General features: G+C 37.5%; 1 protein-coding gene across 10 annotated transcripts in view; it reads right to left on the reverse strand.

The window, feature by feature from the left end:
- Positions 1 to 19,521, reverse strand: part of NFXL1 (nuclear transcription factor, X-box binding like 1) — a 56,193-nt gene extending 36,672 nt beyond the window's left edge. The window contains exons 1-13 of one of the 10 annotated variants that reach the window (XM_082609132.1): positions 19,378 to 19,521; positions 18,792 to 19,037; positions 15,950 to 16,126; positions 12,847 to 12,957; positions 12,027 to 12,136; positions 9,864 to 9,997; positions 8,444 to 8,622; positions 8,052 to 8,213; positions 7,850 to 7,950; positions 7,153 to 7,267; positions 5,668 to 5,792; positions 4,687 to 4,809; positions 1,187 to 1,277 (exon numbers count right to left, since the gene is read on the reverse strand). In XM_082609132.1, the coding sequence (XP_082465258.1) occupies positions 1,187 to 1,277; positions 4,687 to 4,809; positions 5,668 to 5,792; positions 7,153 to 7,267; positions 7,850 to 7,950; positions 8,052 to 8,213; positions 8,444 to 8,622; positions 9,864 to 9,997; positions 12,027 to 12,136; positions 12,847 to 12,957; positions 15,950 to 16,126; positions 18,792 to 19,035 (1,672 nt within the window). In that variant the 5' untranslated portion in view covers positions 19,036 to 19,037; positions 19,378 to 19,521. Of the gene's footprint in view, positions 1 to 1,186; positions 1,278 to 4,686; positions 4,810 to 5,667; positions 5,793 to 7,152; positions 7,268 to 7,849; positions 7,951 to 8,051; positions 8,214 to 8,443; positions 8,623 to 9,863; positions 9,998 to 12,026; positions 12,137 to 12,846; positions 12,958 to 15,949; positions 16,127 to 18,791 lie in introns of all 10 variants that reach the window. The other 9 variants (XM_082609133.1, XM_082609126.1, XM_082609134.1 and 6 more) reach the window with 9 other exon arrangements.
- Positions 19,522 to 20,861: the final 1,340 nt, after the last annotated feature.

Here is a 20,861-nt window from a genome sequence, read left to right on the forward strand (position 1 = left end):
CTTTTTGGCCAACCCAATACTAAGTTCACCTTTGACTCAGGACCTCTTAATTTAAACCCATGCTCTTTCCACTACCTTATACTATCTTTCAGTAGATTCCATTTCATACCAACATACTCCAAATGAGTAAAGTTAACTCAGTTTTCAATCTCTAACTTAGGCACCCCTGAGACCCTTTCAGGTGGTCTGCAAGAACTTATATACATAGATTAGAATTTTCCAGAAGCTATATGACAAGGGATTATCACAACAGGTTGAATGCAGAAGCAGATATGTGAATCCAGCTATCTTCTATTAAGCTAGACATTAAAGACATTTGCAAAAATGTAAAACAGTATCATTCTTCTCACTAAAATTTTTTTTTAGAAAGTAGCTATTTTTCACAAAAAAGTTACTGTATTAAGATGTCATGGGGGGGCTTCCCTGGTGGCACAGTGGTTGAGAGTCAGCCTGCTGATGCAGGGGACGCGGGTTCGTGCCCTGGTCCGGGAAGATCCCACATGCCGCGGAGCGGCTGGGCCTGTGAGCCATGGCCACAGAGCCTGTGCGTCCGGAGCCTGTGCTCCGCAATGGGAGAGGCCACAACAGTGAGAGGCCCCCGTACCGCAAAAAAAAAAAAAAAAAAAAAAAAAAAGATGTAATGGGTACTATGGTACTATTTTTCAATAAAATAATAAATATTATATTTTAATTTAATTTCAAATACAATAAATATCAATAGATAAAATCCACATTAACTAAAGGTCTTTGGGTCCAAAAAGAGTGTAAAAGGTCCTTGAGACCAAAATTTTTGAGAACCATTGGACAGAATATATCCAATCCTTTACTAGACTTAATTTCATATCAATGTCTAAAATTCAAAATAGTACTGAAAAACCTATTAATTAACTTAAAAACTATGTGGGGAAGGTTGGGTAGAAGTAAGGAAACAACATGGTATTATAGAAGAACAGAAGTTTATATTCAAAAGGCGTGGGTTCAAACCTTGGCTATAATGCCTTAATAGATATTTCCCTAAGTAAATCCTCTTCAGCTTAAATTTCCTCATCCATAAAATAAAGATAGTGGCAACTGCTCTAACTTCTCAAAATTGCTAAGAGTAAGATAATAAATATGAAAGCTCTCTATCAACGAGAAAGCACTATGTAAATATAAACATAAAATTACAGCTTTTGTTAAATTTTACCTCTATGGCAGACAGATGGACACTTATGGTTTCTACATCCTAAAGTCCGTCCACAGTTTTGATCACAAGGTGGACAGTTTCCAGGGCAACACTGAAGGGAAAGCAATACATAAAGAACAGGTAATTTGAAAACCGTACGTAATATGAATGTCATTACTAGTTATTCACAGAACTTAGGGAAATCAAAAGATAGTTCTTTTCACTATAAGAATAAAAGTATTCAAGAATATCAACATTCTTGTGTAGAATACGCTGTACTAAGAACTTGTAAGTTTAAATAGACAATGACCTAATTTAGTGAAATCAAGCTAAATTTTCTTGCCCTTTAGTTAATTATTCTATGACTTAAGATAGTTCCATAAGATAGTTCCTCTTCTACTTATCTACACAGAAATTGACAACATTAACCACAGGAATGGATCTGGTCAAACCCTACAGTCAATTCAGGCAAATAGTCTGGCTATTTTTAAAATTTAATTACAATAAAACCCATTCAATATATAGATTCGTTTGGCAGTTATTTTCAAACCAAAGAATCAGAGACTAACTAAAGGAAAGAAGGAGAGATAGGCTAACTGCTTCTAGCGCTGTTTTGTTACTCCCTGATTTCCAATCTGTGAGAAATATAGCTGTCTATGTCCTGTCCCAATTCTCATTCATGAACACGAGGCAACTACTTAAAGTTACATCTTGCCATTCTAACTCCTTGACAAACTTTGGAAAGGAAATACACACTACAATTGTCTTAAAGAAACTTGGGTTTGTAACCTACTTCAGAAAAAGTTTCAGTATATAAAAATAGCTCAAAATAAAATACACATTATTGAAAAGCAATTAAAAGTTAAAATAGTTCATTCAATTAAGCAAATATTTACCAAGTAATACTATGTGCCTATCACTTTCCCAGTGGCAGTGGGAAAAAAAGAAGGTTATGTGGTCCACAACGTGAATAAGCCTTTAGATGTTTGTTTCTCACCATGATGAGTAATAATGACCAGATTTACTCTCCTGCCTTAAACAACTAGAAAATCAGACAAAATATTTGAAACAGCAGTTTTTAGACATTAGACAACTAGGCAGCACAGGACAGAAACCCCTATGAGAACAGAAACAAACAAGGTGAGTCCTATGATAGCACAAGCTTAGACCTGGACACAAGGAGAAAGATCACAAGCAGAGTCCAGTGGTCTCACCAAGTTGAGGAGACAAAATTCATAATTCAGAGAGGCAAGTGTGGTTAGAATTTGTGGAGAAGTGGTAGCACAAAGCATAAAGTTTATAATGTCTGGAAACCAGTCAAAAGTCACCTAGCAGTAAAGAATAACCCAAAGGGAAAAGAAAACTCAATCAACAAAAATAGACTCAGAAATGACAGATGACAGAATTAGTAGACAAGGACATTAAAATAGGCATTTGAAGTATAACCTATTCACTTATATTCAAGAAGACAGAAGAGAGCATGAGCATGAAAAGGACAGACATGGAAGATATAAAAAAAGTCACAACTCCAAGTCTCAGAGATGAAAAAATACTGTCTGAGATGAAGAAACACAGGATGGGATAAACAATGGGATTAGACAATTCAGAAGAAAAGTAGAGAACTTGAAGACAAACAATATAAGCTAACATTAAATATGAAAATTAAAAGGACTAAATAATAAATGGAGCATCAGTGACCTATGGGACTTCAAGCAGCATGACATACCTGTCACTGGAGTCTCAGAAGGCAATGGGTGGGGGAAATATTTGAAGAAATAAAAATTGAAAATTTCACAAATATGATGAAAACTATAAAGACATACAAGAAGCTCAAGAAAAATTGTACTAAAGAAACATGAAGAAAGCTATATAAAGGAACATCACAAATAAATTACTGAAAACTAATGATAAAGAGAAAAATCTTTAAAAATAGCCAAAGAAAAAAGATACATTACATACAGAGGAACAAAGATAACAGAGATAGTGGAGCAACATGTTTAAAGAATGGGAAAAAAATTGTCAAACTAAAATTTTACACTAAAAATATTTTTCACAAACAAAGGCTAAAGACAGTTTACAAAAGTTGCAAGAATTCATGATGAGCACTACAAGAAATGTTAAAGGAATTCCTTCAGACAAAAGAAAATGAAATCAGATAGAAACCTGTATCTATATAAAAGGATGAAAAGCACCAAAAATCATGAGTTTGATGATAAATATAAAAGACTATTTACTTTTTCACACTCTTTAAAAGATACCTGTTTAAAGCAAAAATAAAAACAACATATTTGAGGTTTATAAAATACATGGGTATAAAATGTGTAAGAATCGAATAAAGGAGGTAAAATGGAATTATTGAAAGACAACACTCAAACAGAAGACACAAAAGAGGGAAAAGAAACAAAGAACAGATGAAAAAATAGAAAATAAATAGCAAAATGACAGACCTAAATCTAACCATTTTATTAAAGGTCACAATAAATGCAAATGATCTACACCCAAAATAAACAATAAAGATTTAAAACAAAATAATTATCTAAATAAAACAATTATCTAATTGCTGTCTATAAGAAATCCACTTCAAATATAAAGATTTGAATAAGTTGAAAGTAAAAGAACGGAAAATACAGACTGTATGAACACTAAGCAAAACAAAGTTGAAATCACTATATTTAATAGATTTAAGAACAAGGTATCTTACTAGAAATAGAGGGATAATTCATAATAATAAAAGGGACTCAAAAAAACTTCAAATCTACAGACTCAATAAAATTTTCCACTTGACCTTATACTGAACCAAGATTCTATAAATAAGATCTGAACAGCAGAAGTTAAGCCTCTACCATGCCAAACAAACTACCACTAACACTGCTATGATGTTTTAAAGTCAGAGAACAGGGACTTCCCTGGTGGTGCAGTGGTTAAGAATCCACCTGCCAGTGCAGGCGACATGGGTTCAAGCCCTGGTCTGGGAAGATCCCACATGCCGCAGAGCAACTAAGCCCGTGTGCCACAACTACTGAGCCTGCGCTCTAGAGCCCGCGAGCCACAACTACTGAGCCCACGTGCCACAACTACTGCAGCCCGTGTGCCTAGAGCCTGTGCTCTGCAACAATGAGAAGCCACTGCAATGAGAAGCCCGCACACTGTGACAAAGAGTAGCCCCCCGGTCGCCACAACTAGGGAGAGCCCGTGCGCAGCAACGAAGACCCAATGCAGCCAATAAATAAATAAATAAATAAATTTTTAAAAAAATAAATAAATAAAGTCAGGGAACAGAAACAGCCAAAGAACCAAGTAGAAGGAATTATGCATAGGACAAAAAGAGACCCTTGTTATTTAAAAACCTTGGTAAGATTTCCCACTAATACAAAAAATAATGTAGAATATTTATTAGTATTTCATATGGAAAGCAAAGAATATGCCTAAGTATTTGAGGAACAAGTCAAGATGGCACTTATCATGGGCCCAAAGACGAAAAATCCAAGAGAATTCTAAAATCAGTTTTCCAAGCTTATTACCTTTCTCCTACACTGATGCTTCTGACAGTCCCGCATCTTAACACACTTAGTTTCACAAAGATACGGTTTATGACACGGCATTCGTTTTGTATGCTTTCCACAACGACAATGCTTCTCCACTTCCTGGAAGAATCAAATAAATGCTATTAAAATTGACTTTCGTTGACATGATTTTTTTCACACTGCAATCTCTATAATTACTAAAAAATAAAAGAGAAAAGTTTAAGAGTGTTTCGTATGAAAGACTTTTAAAAAAATAAAGAATTTCCTAAGACATTTGTTTGTTCCAAAAAGATTTCACAGAATTTCCATTATTAAATTTAGTAAAAATTTGATATTAAATAGTAAAACAACATCACATGTTAAAAATCCCTTATGTCTAGTTACACAATAACATCTACACATCTAGTTTCAGTAAAACAAGAAAACTGGATTATCTAGTAGTATGTCAAAACCAGAATGACATCTAGGCATTTTTCCCCTATCATCCCTAGGCCTAATTCACCATTGCTTTGAATATCTTCTGAGAATAAACAACCCCACACTAGTCTATAAAAATGACAACATTCAGGGTTTCCCTGGTGGCGCAGGGGTTGAGAGTCCGCCTGCCGATGCAGGGGACACAGGTTCGTGCCCCGGTCCGGGAAGATCCCACATGCCGTGGAGCGGCTGGGCCCGTGAGCCATGGCCGCTGAGCCTGCGCGTCTGGAGCCTGTGCTCCGCAATGGGAGAGGCCACAACAGTGAGAGGCCCGTGTACCGCAAAAAAAAAAAAAAAAAAAAAAAAATGACAACATTCAAACTTTTACCAAGCAAAACAAAAAAAAAGGTAATTTCAGATTTAATTGCTGGCATACTGTCCTGCTTCATCATAAATATTAGATCATGACACAGATGTTTATGAGAACAATTACAAAACAATCCCACTTGACATATTATGACAGATAGCTGTTAGAAGTAATCATTACAGGACATGACTAACTTGTCTACACGTTTCACAAGGACCTCGGTGACAACGCTGTGAACATCTGTGGATTCCACATTCAAGTACTTTGTCACAACTGTCTCCACAAGTTGGTACATCTTCTGTACAAGGCAAAGAAAACTCTAGAAGCAGACCAAAAAAAATCAATATTAAAAATAACATGCATTATTATAAAATAACGTGCCATGTACTTTTGGATTCCTAGAGAATGACAGGTCTTTCAGACTATGAACTTTTGCATCTACATATTTATTGAAAAGTTAACTTTAAAGAAAATAACCCCTATATTTGTAAAGTTTATACTTTTTAAAAAGAATTCGATACATGACAAATTACCATTCTCAAGAAGCATATTTTTATGAGCTAACTACTTCAGAAATACTTTTCTAAAGAAATGAGTAAGCCCATGTAAACCACTATGAAGAATTCTACAATATATAGAACAATTTAAAAAATTTGCTCTAAACAACCTCATAGGATGGAGGAAAAGAAAAAGATCTAGACTTAAAAACTATGAAACTGACCTTTAACATAAACATAACAAGTGTTTGCAATAATCTTATAAATATGTGTGCTGGTACTGGTGCTGAGTCAAGAAAGTGGACTCTAACTATAACCCTTCTATGCCTTTATCTCAAAGTAGCCCAAACTAAATTCACCTATAATCTAATACCCAACGGTAACAATAGCTTATCATTATTAGGTTTCCTTTATGTGCTGGCCACTATACTAAATACTTTACGTGCATTTTATCATTTAATTCTCACAATTATCTTATAAAGAAGGTACTATTATTGTCCCCATTTAACTTGAGAAAACTGTAGTTCATGAAGGTGGGATTTGAACCCACATACGCCTAGTCATTTTTTTCTTTTTTTCAAATTTTAGCAGATTTATTCATGGACGGAAAAAATGAAAGGGAGAAGGGGAGAGGAAGTAAAAGGAACACATCTTGGAACACTTACATTCATCATAATCTTATTTAAACAGATTTACATGTGTCCACACGCTATTCAGAATGGTGACCCTTGGATAATCGAAGATAATGAATCTCGAAAAACAGCCTATTATTTTCACTCTACTTCACAGTTTTTTTCTGGGTTTTTTTGTCTGTTTGTTTGTTTGTTTATCAGCATGCAGAGGAGTTTATTGACATTTACTTCCCCAAATGACTTTTCCTCACTGGTTGAAAGAACTGGGGAGTTGGGAGGGGGTACAGATGGAAACCAAAGGTACACCTTCAATGTGCTTTGATGGACTGAAAAGTGGTTGGCCTGAGATTGACAAGCCCCCCATTTCAGAGGCTCAGGAAGTTTGGGCCCAAAATCTGAGTTCTTAATCCACAATGCTATAGTGTCCTCTCATCTAAATGTACAGAAACTTAATATCAAATTTGTATTATTATTGAAACTACATTATGAGCTCCCAGAGAAATCTAATTTAATTAGGAAAGTACTCTAAAGGTTTTTTAAAAAGTCTTACTTGACTTCTGACAGGGACAGAACCTTTTCCCAGATCGAGGACATTCTCCACAAGCACCTACATGGCAAACTTGCTCACACGTATGATTACCACATGGCAGTGTTTTCCCACATACCTAAAATAAAATGCAATAAGCACTAACGACTTAAAAGTTAACAAAAGACTTTGTACATGACATAATCATTTCTCAGTCACAAATAAGCAACTTGTTTAGATTCCTCAAATTATTATGCTTTATATCTTACATAGGTATCATATGTATATATGCATAAGCATATACATACACATTTCTTATGTGCCAGGGAGTATATTTTTAAAATGTAATAAAGGAAAAAGAACATGCAGTTTCACATGGTCATCCACCAAAGATTTCCAAATGGTACTAAAACCATGCCAATTCTAAGACAATCTACAGAATCAATACTACTTCCATTGGATTAACTCAAGAAGAGGGAAAAGAGGAAAGAGTACATATGTACTAAATCCAAAGTTCAACAAATAGCTGGTAATTTGAAAAAAAATTTCCCCTGGTAATTAAAATGATATTAAATTGAAAAAGCTTCCTAAGACATGAATATAATTCATCTGAGTTGCTATTCTTCCTCTCCTTTTATCCAACTGAACCTAATTAGCATTTCTAATTGTTTATGCTTCTGTATACTTTAACACCCACTCCTCAAAATGCATATACACTTACTTGATCACAGTGCCACAGTGGACTTGCACAGCTTCTTTCAGCTACTTGTTTGCCACAGACACACTTTTGCCTACTAACTCTTGGACAGGGTGGGCAACTTCCTAAAATCAAAATGATAAATTAGCATGGAACATTATAAAAGCAACAGAGACTGCTTTGACTTCTGCTTAAGGCCGGAACACCTAACAGTATGACCTTTTACCTGCATGACAAGGATTTTCACATTTATGTTGTCCACAAAGCAATTTCCGTCCACATGGCAGGTGACAGGACCATTCCTTAGCACTGCACCGACGAGGGATAGGTTTTGCTTTCTTACAATAACAAGTAGTTGTGACCATCTTAGGACAAGGAGGGCATGGACCTAGAATCCAATGAAAGGGAAAAAAAACAAAAATCAGAAGTCAAAAGTAAAAATTTTCAGTTCCTACACCTATCAGTAATTTCTAAAGCTTTCCATACCGATACTTCAAAAGGCAATCCCTTCCAATATTTTCTTATGTAAACTTAAGTTCTGAGTTCAACTCTCACAATTTTTTTTACTTCAACAGAAGAAATAACCACCCACAATTAGAAATATAATATATAACTCACCTGGATGGCAGAGGAGTAAACACTTATGGCCACAAGGAGGTTTAAAATCTCTCTCACATACTTGGCCGCATGAATGAGGCACAAGCCACGGATCTAAAGGTGGATCTTCCACTTTGCCACAATAGCAATAGTACCTACTAGGTGTGTCAGATCGTTTGTATTCAAACCTACATTTTGGACTACAAAGAATGAAATTACTGAAGTTAATTTCATTTATAAAAGTGACATGAGGCAGAAATATAAATATACTTAATAATAGAGTATACACAATCAGTTTTATGTTAATGTAACCTCTGCTCCATCTTTATATTAGTAAGAAACATGATTTTACTAAAATCAATTTCAACTATCTAGAAGAGCTCTGTCCAATAATTTCCTGAGATGATGGAAGTGTTCTATACCTGTCATGTCTAACACAGTGGCCATTAGCCACACATGGCTAGTGAGCACTTGAAATGTGGCTAATGTGTACAACTGAGGAAGAAACAATTTTCTATTTCATAATTTTTAAGAATTTAAATAACCATGTGTGGATAGTTGCTACCATATTAAACAACATATATCTAAAATACAGCTACAGAAGAAAGCAACATTAGCTTTCTACTAACAACCTGAACTTTATTCTTGAGATATTCATTCCAATTTTATAAAGTTCAATGTTTTAAAAGTTTGGTTGGGTGGTCTACAAATAAGCAAAATATATTAGCAATAGCAAGAAGAAGAGAGAAATCGGTTATAGGTAGGTAATACAGCAGCAAGAAACATGACAAAATCTAGAATTACGGGGAAAAATGTTTGAAAATAAACAAAGAATTTCATATTTCTCAACATCTAATACAAAATATATATATTTCAAATGTACCTAAGTCAAAGAAAAGTTGAAATAGTTTCACATTCTCTGCTAAAGCAGATTTTTACCCATTAAGATTAAAATAAAGCAGTTTTAGTCCTAGAAGCCAAACTAACATAATAAATATAGAAAATTTAATAAGATTGGATAATATACACCTGCAGTTTTGAGAGATTTTGAGGATAAAATTGGAAGCCACTGATCAAAATGTTAGAGGACAGTCTTGTACAATGTGATACCAATACATACTAAAAGGAGCTCCTGAGAGAAGTACCAGAATTTTGATGGATTCTAGTTCTAAAGAAATGAAAGTTCTTTAAAAAGGATTACTAAGGAGTTGTTTTGCAGGGGAAAAACAGAGTCTGAATTATTTATTAGTTAGCAAAAGGAACTAGTAGTTATATAAACTGGGGTGGCGGGGGGAGCCATTAGCTGGTCTCATATCTTCACAAACCAAATGACTAATTGAAGGCCAAGCATGGATACTGAAACTGCCAATAAAGCAACTGAGGAGCTACAATTTTCATTTATTTTACAACTAAACATTCCAACTAAATTAGAAGAAGTTACCAAGGCCAGGGATAATCTCTCTTTCCAAAATCATCATCCATCAAAGGAGAAGATACCAGAAACTGGCTGTCTTTAGCCCACTTCTGGATACAGGGCATGTGAAATATACAGAAACATCCTGAACAACTCCAAACCTAAGACAAAGGTATCAGAAATTAACAAGTATGCAATGATTTTTCTTTGATAATTCCACAATACTTTAAAATAAGCACCACACTAAACTATTTCAAGAGCTACATAAGGATTAAAGAAAAAAACTTTCCTTCCGGCATAACAGAAGAAATGTTCTTTATAAAAACTAATGTACATGCAGAACACTTTAAAGAAAAATAGTATTAATCATGCTGATTCATTCAGCTAGAAACAACTACTGCTAACGTTCTGCAGTCTCCAATTTTTTTGTATATATTTCATACTTTTAAAAAATGAGGTCATACTGTACTGATATATAACCTTATATAGCCTTTTCTTTTAACACAGTATAAGCATTTACCCTTATCAAGTAGGTTCATACAATATGATATTTATAGCTGTACAGTAGATATCATGTTGATTTGTTTACCATAATTTAACCAAGTTCAGGTTGTTGGAAATTTCAGTTTTTCCAATTATAAATAACACCACAAAAAAATCCTTAAACACAAATATGTACATACAATCTCTATGTTGCCCTATAGTTATATAAAACCTATTAGTCTAGCACTTAACACTAAATTCTAAAAATTAGGTGAGCAAAAAACTTCAGTGTGTGTATATATATACACACACACACGCACACAACACACATATACAAAATTTAACAGCTTAAATAACAGTAATTAATTTTTTTAACCAGCCAATACTTTGCTATAACTGACAAAAATCAGTTCACTTTTCATCATAACATTTTGCAGCTGTTCAATAAAATCAGACATGGAATATATTGCACAAGCCGGCAGGAGCACCGAAAAACAGCCAACTTTTTAGTTTGAGTTCCCCGCAAAGCAGTGCCTAAGAAAAGAACTGGGATGCAGAAGTAAAAGGCCAAGATAGGGAAGAGGAAATGCCAATAAACCGTATATTGTTCAGCTGACTATCGCTAAGGGCCAAAGTTCAGTCCTGCTAGGGATGCTCTGAAAAACCACGTAAAACATGCCTAGGACACCCCCAGCCCCAACCACTAACGAACAGGAGACTAGGGCACTCATCCCCCAGCTCCCTATGGTGGAATGCTGCCCCAACGGACATTAACTCTGTTCTGCACTACACCCATTTCCTGGCTGAGTCAGTTCCCAAGGAGAAAGCACTGAGGTTGGAAAAGAAAAATTCACACACATAGCAAGTGTTTACAGTGAAACTGCATCCGGATGCAGAGAGACTATTCCTCCACTGCAGCTGAAATCAGAGTAAGGCAACCAGATGTGACTCAGGGCACCAAAGGCACCTGCATCTGCTACGCTATCCTACCCAATATATTTTAAATTTCTGATTCACTCTACACGACCAATCCATTTCACATCTGACCTGTCTTTCTTTCTCTAGGCAATGCTGCTAAAATAGCAGTGCATTAAGCTGAGGCCTAAATGGTAAGTCTATCCTATTCAGTCATCACATCCCCTTAATTGCTTTATTAATGCCCTTTAAATGTATATATACATAACTTCACCATTAGGCCATAGCGTCTCTATGTACATGAGTTATCTCTGAACCCATCTCTCCCCATTAACGCTAGCCACTTTCCACAGTGCCGTCAACACAAGAGAAGCTCACTAATAAACTGCAATTGTCAGTGCTAGGTGTTACTTCCTTGAAGGCAGGGAGCATATCTATGTTTTTTTAAACCTGCTGAAAGTAATGAAATATAGTTTACTTAATATTTCAGTATTTATGGCAATCTCTAAAGTACTGATACTAAAAATGCTTTATCAAATTGACATATGCATTGAAACTGAAAATATATGCTTCATTTATTTTAATAGTGCTAAAAATACTGATTGCTCATTTAGAGCTATTTTTCTTTTAATTAAAGATTCCCAAAAATTGAGTATCAATTCATAGAGAATCTCAAATGAAGTATTCTTAAACAAAAGTAAGCAAAAAGAATAATAAATGGTTACAAATTATAAACGCAAAATAAGATATTTGGGGGAGATAACATTAATTTAAATAAGGAGAAAAACTTACTGCTTGGTTTCTCTTCACTGAAGCAATACAAATTAAGCATGTCATAGCCCCTGCTTGAAAAGCTTCATTTACATACTGTTTTGTTCGCTCTAACTCACGAACATCTCCATCTTGAAATTTAAAAATTGAAAACTTCAGGTTAAGCAACATCTGAAAATAACACAAACTCACTAACAGCACCACATTATGTGAGAACTGTCTAGTAATATCAATTGCTCAAAATATAGCTGAAAAAATGAGAAGTTTAAGAAAAAAGCAACCAGTGAACTTCCAAGAGGTCACAAAGTCCATGCATTACATCTTATGTACTTGATTCAAAAACAGTTACCTTGACCTTCTCTCAGAGTATACTTGCTGTTACAGTCCTTAACAAATCTGGTGGGGGCAGAGTCACAGGCAACAGCAGCAAGATGTCAAGTAACAAGGGAAAGCATATCAAAAAGCAAAGTGAAAGGAACTGCAAAGTCAAAGCTCAGCAAAGCCATTGAGCCTAAATATAAGCATATGCGTATGAATGTGTAAGTGTGTAAAAGTCTATGTGTGTGTGTGTCTGACACATAGAAAATTCTTAGTAAAAATCTGTTGAATGAAAAGATCTTGAGATCAATACAGTATAATAATTTTGTTTCATTAAATTATGCTATTTCTGCTAAAAAAGGAAGCGTGACTTCTTAGAAAAAAATTACTAGACTGTATTTCCTTTAAGTAATTATTAAGCATTTACTTGCTAGGCACTGTACTATTCATATTTCAGTAAGATTAAATAAGCTATTTTTACTTTCATTTTACAGATGAGAAAACTGAGGCACAGAACACTTACGTAACTTCAGTATGACTCCAAAGTGAGCCCTCTTGACGACTATGCTATGCCACAGCAAGGGTTTAATACAGGAAGGTCCAAGAAATAACAGCACGGTGAAAGGCAGAAAAGCTACCCAAAAGCACACACAACAAAAGGACAATAATCTGAGTCACTTTAGTGGAAGAGAAATAAACCTACAGGCCTTTAGTACAATAAGGATTGTTCAATAGAGGTTAACTGAGTCTCCAAGAAAAGTACACTAATAACATAAACTATTATAAGTACAGAACTTACCATGGCAATAAAATGGTACAAACCAAAATTTAAGTTACCAAAAAGAAAAATTAAATAGGACACTTAGATAATTCTTTACTTTCTAAGATCATCCAAGTAAACACAACACTCACAAAAACTTGCTCTACCATAATATAAATGCAAGTATAATTTATGGTATTATACAAAATATACATAAAATTACTCCCCAACTATAAAATATTATAAAATTATTAAGACAGTTGCTTTATTTTAAACAAATATCTAAGTTTGAAGAGATTCTTAAAGGCAGACTTAATAATCATATTCTGTGTACTTATTTTGCTTTCTGACACAGCTGGCTCTAACAAATGTATAACATTTTAAAATTTCATCTAATTTAACAGCTAACATGTAAAATAGAATATGAAAACAAGATGAACAGGCCTTAATAAAATAAAGTCTAATCTTATACTCATAAAATTTATGTAAGATTTCTTTGAAAAATGTGTTAAAATTTGGCTGCAACAATAAAGTATACTGCCCAAGATGTCACGACGGATAGCATGGCATTTGAAGTCATGCATAGAAAGATCACTCTGGAAACTGAAGAAAAATAAGTGTGAGGGAGGCCAAGACTGGAAACATGAAGTGCCTGAAGTTAAGAGGCAGTTAACAGCAGATAAAGCAAAAAATGACCTCGAGCAAGTTAATGCGTCTGTCCCAGTTTTCTCATCTTTAAAATAGTAACAATAGTAATATCTAGCTCACAGTTACTATGTGGATTTAACCCATATATTAAACAGCTGTAGGGGCCTGAATTAAGGTGATGATAGCATGTGGGGAGTGGTGGGATGAATTTAAGAAGTTTAGGACGTAAAACTCAGCAGGACTTGGTGACAATTAGATTGTGTTGCTTTGAAAAGTCGATGTTCAGAAGGAAAGAGTGCTGTGTTAGATGAGCTGTCTGACGGGCAGAGGGGAGGAGTAGTAGCAAATAAAACACACTCATGCATGCATATGCCAACCCTGCTCCCAAATTTCTGGCTTAGGTAGGTGACTGGGAAAATTGTAGTATTAATAGAGATAAGGAGAACAAGAGAAGAAATAAGTTATCTTTCAACACATGTTTGTGTTTCCATAGGCCAGCAAGATAGCGATACCCATCAGGAAGCTGACCATTCAAGTTTGAAATCTGAGAGATCGCAAAAGTATAAAGGCTGTGCTCAGACAGAAAGATGGACTTCTCTGGTAAAGTTTTGGTGTTCAATTCACTAATGTGAGATGGGAACCATCTCATGACCCTGGCATTTATCGTTTTATAGTTAAGCGATCAGATTTCCTTACTTTGGTAGAGGCAAAGTACAGAACACAAAGGAACGAAAATCAAAATATTTATGGATTTGACATAATACAGTATAAGAAAAATTGCCTTAACACTTTAAGATGAAAGCCACGTTAAAAATTAATAAAAGTGGGACTTCCCTAGTGGTGCAGTGGTTAAGAACCTGCCTGCCAATGCAGGGGACACGGGTTCGAGCCCCGGTCCAGGAAGATCCCACATGCCACAGAGCAACTAAGCCCGTGCGCCACAACTATTGAGCCTGTGCTCTACAGCCCGCGAGCCACAACTACTGAAGTCCGCGTGCCACAACTACTGAAGCCCTCACGCCTAGAGCCCATGCTCTGAAAGAGAAACCACTGCAATGAGAAGCCCGCGCACCGCAACAAAGAGTAGCCCCTGCTCGCTGCAACCAGAGAAAGCCCGCACGCAGCAACGAAGACCCAACACAGCCAATAAATAAATAAATTTTTAAAAAAATTAATAAAACTTACAAATGATAAAAGTTTTCTAAACACTAGGCAGAAATACTGAGTTATATCACTGAATTTCCTATTTAAAAATAAAATCTGTATCTAGAGTGGTTTCAGTGAGGTCTTCTTGAAGCAGGATACTTGAGGTTACTTTCTATGAAGTTCTCTAAAAGCAAGAAACCTCCTAACCTTAAGGTTCCTCTTTATCAATTTTTACCTGGCTCAACCAGACTTCTTAGTCAGGCTTCCTAACCTTAATTCCTTGGCAGATATGGTAAATTCCTTGGAAACCTTTTTGATGATGTGTACCTATGCTCATGATGCCATCAATATACTCAGGCAACTAATACGGATAATGCCTGCAAGAATGTTTCTAATAATGACTGTAAGCATAAAATGTGGAAAGTGTAAGAGACTTACATTTAAAATAATCTACTTCTACACTTAGTCCCAAATCTTCACAGCAACATCACTTTGGCCGTCTCTCTCACAAACAAATGTGGCTTTGAGAGTAACCCAGATATATACAACATATAACGTGATTAAACACTTCAGACCTGAGGAGACTTAGATTTTTTTTTACATATAAAAATCAGAAGTTGTAAGATATAAAATAAAGGAATTAAGTCAAGAAATGAAATTGACTTCAAGATACATTTAACATGATGACAAAGAGAATAATGAAGAATAGATTTAAAGGAGTATTCAAAGTCCTCAAGTGCAATCAAATCATCGTTAGGAACAACTTGACCCCACTCATTGCACAGGGACCTTTGGCATCCCCCTCCCAGCATTCTAATGAAATGCAATTAAACACAAAAGAGAACTTCTAAGGCTGTAAGAGACATTGCCATCCTATTTGCATTATAGAAAGATTAGCATTATACAACGTATAACTCAAATAGTAAAAGGTACAAAAATTCAACTCTACAACAAAAAAATGCTCATTCTTAAGATGCAAAACCTATTCCACATAGAGTAAAGGTGTCAGAAAAAGTCAGGAATGTATTTTCATTGATGTAAAAATGTCAAAATTGAAAAGATCATACAGTACCTGTCTGAGTAGTGTAAGTTACAAACGTATTAGCAACTATTTTTCCTCTTTTTCCTTCAAAATCCTCATCTCCTTCTTCTTCAGATGAAGAGTTAAGGTGTTCTTCAACAAGTTTTTTGGCTGCAGCTTGATTAGCCTTCTTGATTTCCTCAAATTTCTTTTGAGACATTAGCTCTGCTTAAAAGAAAAAAAAATGAGTTTCATTTCTTCAAAACAATCTCTCAAAAAGCAAGCCATGACATACCAATACGTTATTAAAATACAGATTTAAAAGTCACCTTTGGTGCATTCTATTTCACTATCATCCATGAAAAAAGTATTTTCAAATTTCTTGTCACACGAGTAAAGAGAATACCACAATATAAACTTTCACTTTTGTTAATTATTCTGCTAAATGCCAACTAATTGTTCTAGAATGACTAACAAATCAATTTTTTAAATTATAAAGCTATGATAAAGTATCAAAAAACTGGTGATCAACCTCAAAACAGGATATTAACAAAATTAAAGTGAGATGTTTAAAAACTGAATGGTACACAGTGATTTTTAAAACATAGGAAACATACCCACTGGGAGCACATCAGAATCAGCAGAGGCAGGCGCTTTCTCAAACCACCCTCTTGCACACTATAACCCAGCCTGTCTTTGCCCACCAAAGACCTTGCACAAACAATATTCACTGTCTACCCACTATGTTTACAATCTGCTTCTTAGAAAGCTCAAGGACTTTGTGTCTTTATTAAAATGTGGTCACAAAACATATTTATTTAACATTAATCCCACACAAAATATTGCTAACATGGAAAACATGCTTCTTACAACAACTTCATGCCAAAAAGAAATGTTAAGTAAGTTTTGGATTAGCTCTTCTGCTATCCTGTTTAGCACTGTCTGTACTTCTTGTTACTTGCTTAAATAATAACACAAAAAGAATTAGATTACCTCACAGCACTTTCCCAATGAAATTTCAAACTCCTCAAGAGCAAGGACCATGAAAATTCTCTTCAAGCTTTAAGTGTTAATAAACTCTTCTGGACAGCAACCATAGTTCAAGAAAGGAGCCACAACATACTGAACTGAACATACTGAACATACTGAACATACTGAACTGATCTTAATTCATTAGTGCCCATATTAGTGCCACTTCACACTTGAAACCGATGAGCCACTACTAATACAAACTTTCTTATTTTAGGTGGCGTATTTGTACTTAATGATGGTTTATCTTTTATTTTCCTCATGAAATGTTTTCCTTCTCTTACTGCAGCCAGCTTGGCTGGGGACTACTCAGTGTTTCAAGTAAAACTGGAGGAAAATGTACAGTGCCCACAGAGGAATCTTTGAGTACTAGGAGAAAAGTAATTGCTATAAGATATATGACTCAAAACGTTATATACAATAAGACGATAAATGTCATTATGAGAAATGAGCACTTAAAAGACATTTTTTAAAAGGCTGAATTAGACAGATATAATAAAAACATTCATAACCTGATCAATGGACCTACATAAGATCATCTCAAAGAAAGCTGACAAAACAACCTTACCATATATTCTTTCTTATGGACAAATCTCAATTATCCAGTTAAAGGATGCTTGCTTTTCTACTACCCACAAAATCCAAGAAAGCTTACCAAAACTGTTCAGTTTTCCCTCTCACACACCTCACCACCACCACTATCATAAACTCAGTAAGCAAGAGAATACCACTTATCTATAAAATTAGCTTAGGAGACATTCAGAAGCTCAATTTGCTCCTCCCCGCAAAAAATATATTTTAAAAAATACATTCCAAATACAACAATAAAATGATCTTAGGGATTATCCTCTTAGCCCCCTGAATTCTTTCATTAGTATGGACAACTTAGAATTGCGTGTGTGCTCCCAGGCTCCACTAAAACACTGCCTTGGATGAAGGATATTGAAAGCTGGAGAAGGCCACACCAGATACATCCCAGAAAGGACATGAAATTTGTAACTAGGAACCGCAGTTAAAAAAAAGTACCACAGGGCTTCCCTGGTGGCGCAGTGGTTGAGAATCCGCCTGCCGATGCAGGGGACATGGGTTCGTGCCCCGGTCTGGGAAGATCCCACATGCCGCGGAGCGGCTAGGCCCGTGAGCCATGGCCGCTGAGCCTGTGCGTCCGGAGCCTGTGCTCCGCAACGGGAGAGGCCACAACAGTGAGAGGCCCGCGTACCGAAAAAAAAAAAAAAAAAAAGTACCACAAGCTTAAGTGTTTACAGGACATAGATAATTAAAGTTACTAAACTAAGGCAATCAAATAAAAATGGAAAATGACAACTGGCCCCAGAAGTAGGAAACACAATGTCAAGTGGAAGCCTAAACCCAATCTAAATAAGATTTCTGCGCCTCAGCCCAGCCGACTGTTGCCACGCACAAAAGTACCAAAGCCACAATACCTTATCTTACAAGAAAAGCTGTTAACCAGATTTTTATGAGATTTTAAAAAGAAAAACCAAAAAACTGCCGGCAACCAATTCAGATTTAAAGCATTGTATTAACCAAACCAAATTATAGGCTAAATCAGCCCCCCAGGCCACTGTCTGCAACTGGGAGGGGGGGGGATTCAGTAGGCAAAAAAGAGTGAAGGGAAGAACACTGGACGTAGAAGTAACACTGATTAATATCAATTAAAGTGAGGATGAAAGAGGTGTGATGGGAATCGGCCTAGAATGACTAGCTGCCTGAAAGGTTTGAGAAGTGAGGCCGATAATAAACTCCCGAAGGAGAAGGAAAGAAACGGATGCGAAGGCAGTTCTGACTAACAAGTGCCTTAGTAGGTAGGCATCCAGGTGAGCCCGAGGACGGGAGCCATTCTCACCACTGGCCACGGAAGTCTGCGGCGCTTCAGATCCCGCGGGGCTGCGCCGGGCTGAGCTACCTGAAGCCGCAGAGGTTGCAGCTCCACCGGGAATGGGGCCAAAGCCAGCAGCGCCCACCGACCCCTTCTCTCGCCCAGCTCCGGCGCCGCGAAGATGGACTCCATTTCCTGAGGAGGGGGCCGCAGTGGCCCGTCCTCGGGCTCGGCCTCGGCCACTGGCCACCTGGCGCCAGGAAGCTTCCATCCCTGCAGAGGGGAAAAAAAAAAAAAAGAGTGGAAGGAGCGTGAGCGCGGTGGCACCAAGGCGGGGAAAAAGGACAGCGGGGGAAGCCGGTGTGAGAGGCGGAATGAGGACGGTCTCCGCGGGGTGGGGACCGGGTTTGAAAAGGTCGCGGCCCTGTCTCTCGCAGAGGGCGAGTCCCCGCTGAGCCCGGGCTTTGGAGATGGATCGAAGAGGGAGAGGACTAGGCAGAGAAATGGACCGCGAGTCAAGGAGCATCCAGCGCCGAAGAAGGAGAACCGGGGAGGAAGGAAGCGCCTCCTCGGACTGAGGGGGAGCGCCGTGACGGGAGAAGTGCAGACTGACCCGGCGGCTGCCGCCGGGAACCAACTGCAGTAGCGAACCCGGAGGAAAGAAAGCTACGTCCCCTTACTGACGGCGCCCGCTTTCAACGACTACAGCTCCCAGAAGCCCCGACTAACCGCTCGCAGAACGCGTGGCATCACTAGCCGCTTCCTCATCCGGGACGGTGTCTGTGTGTGGGCAAGGCCTCGGAACGCATGCGCTAACTGAAGCGGGCCCTTCGGAAACTACAATTCCCGGCGTTCATTGGGGCTCGGACGGGGTGGGCGCACAGAGAGGGCGCAAGGTGGGGCGGAGGTGTTCAAAACCCCGAGGATGCCGCTTTCTCCGTGCGACTACCCTAAACCCAGCTCGGTATCGGGAGTCTATCTCAGGGGTCATAATTGACTGCCCGCCATCTTTAGCCTCGCCTTCGGGCTTTCCGGTGGCAGGAAATTTTTCTCACAGAAGGGAAGAGGCACTTATAAAGAAGACGCTTCGGGGTCGGGGAAGAGGGAGGGAAAGCTGAGGGAGTGTTGCGGAAAAGTGGCTGGAGTGGAGAAAGTGCCCTTCTGAATTGCAAAAGCAATGTAGAGGATAAATCTAACGGCATTATTATCATAGTCCTTTATAGTTAACAATATACTTTTCCTGAAGCAGGCTGATTTTTACCGTCACGACAGCTCTCTAAAGTAGCCTTTATTAAGGAAAGTAGTCGAGAGCCAGGTCTGGTCCTGATTCTTCTGACTTCGCTGTTTTCAATAAGAAATAAAGAGAAAGGGAGAGGAGGGAGTGGGAGAACTTTCAAAAATTCGGGGCTCTATCTGGGATTGAGAAATACACTGATTGCTGTTTGGGACTACACGGTCCTTTACAACCCTTCAACCTAATTAATTCCTCTACATTAATAATAAGTACCTAATATTTATATAGCATTTATTAAGTTCCAGGCACTATTCAAAGCGTTTTACGTATATATGTATATTAACAATGTGGTACTCACAATAATCCTGTTATCCCCATTTTACAGCTGAGAACACTGAAGCACAGACAGGTTAAGTAACTTGACCTTGTTATAGCCAGGTATTATTACCGATTCCTTTTTTTTTTTTTTTTTTTTTTTTGCGGTACGCGGGCCTCTGTTGTGGCCTCTCCCGTTGCAGAGCACAGGCTCCGGACGCGCAGGCCCAGCGGCCATGGCTCACGGGCCCAGCCACTCCGCGGCATGTGGGGTCCTCCCGGACCAGGGCACGAACCCGCATCCCCTGCATCGGCAGGCAGACTCTCAACCACTGCACCACCAGGGAAGCCCTACCGATTCCATTTTTTAAATTAGGAAACAGAGACACAGAAAACTTTCTTATTCAGTATCCTAGCAGAGCCAGGATCGCAACTGAGCTGTGTGACTCTTGCACTATGCTCTTAAAAACGCCATACTAGGGGCTTCCCTGGTGGCGCAGTGGTTGAGAGTCCGCCTGCTGATGCAGGGAACACGGGTTCGTGCCCCG

Source organism: Mesoplodon mirus (genome assembly GCF_964341445.2).
Source record: "Mesoplodon mirus genome assembly, chromosome: 2".
In the NCBI taxonomy this organism is placed as follows: domain Eukaryota; kingdom Metazoa; phylum Chordata; class Mammalia; order Artiodactyla; family Ziphiidae; genus Mesoplodon; species Mesoplodon mirus.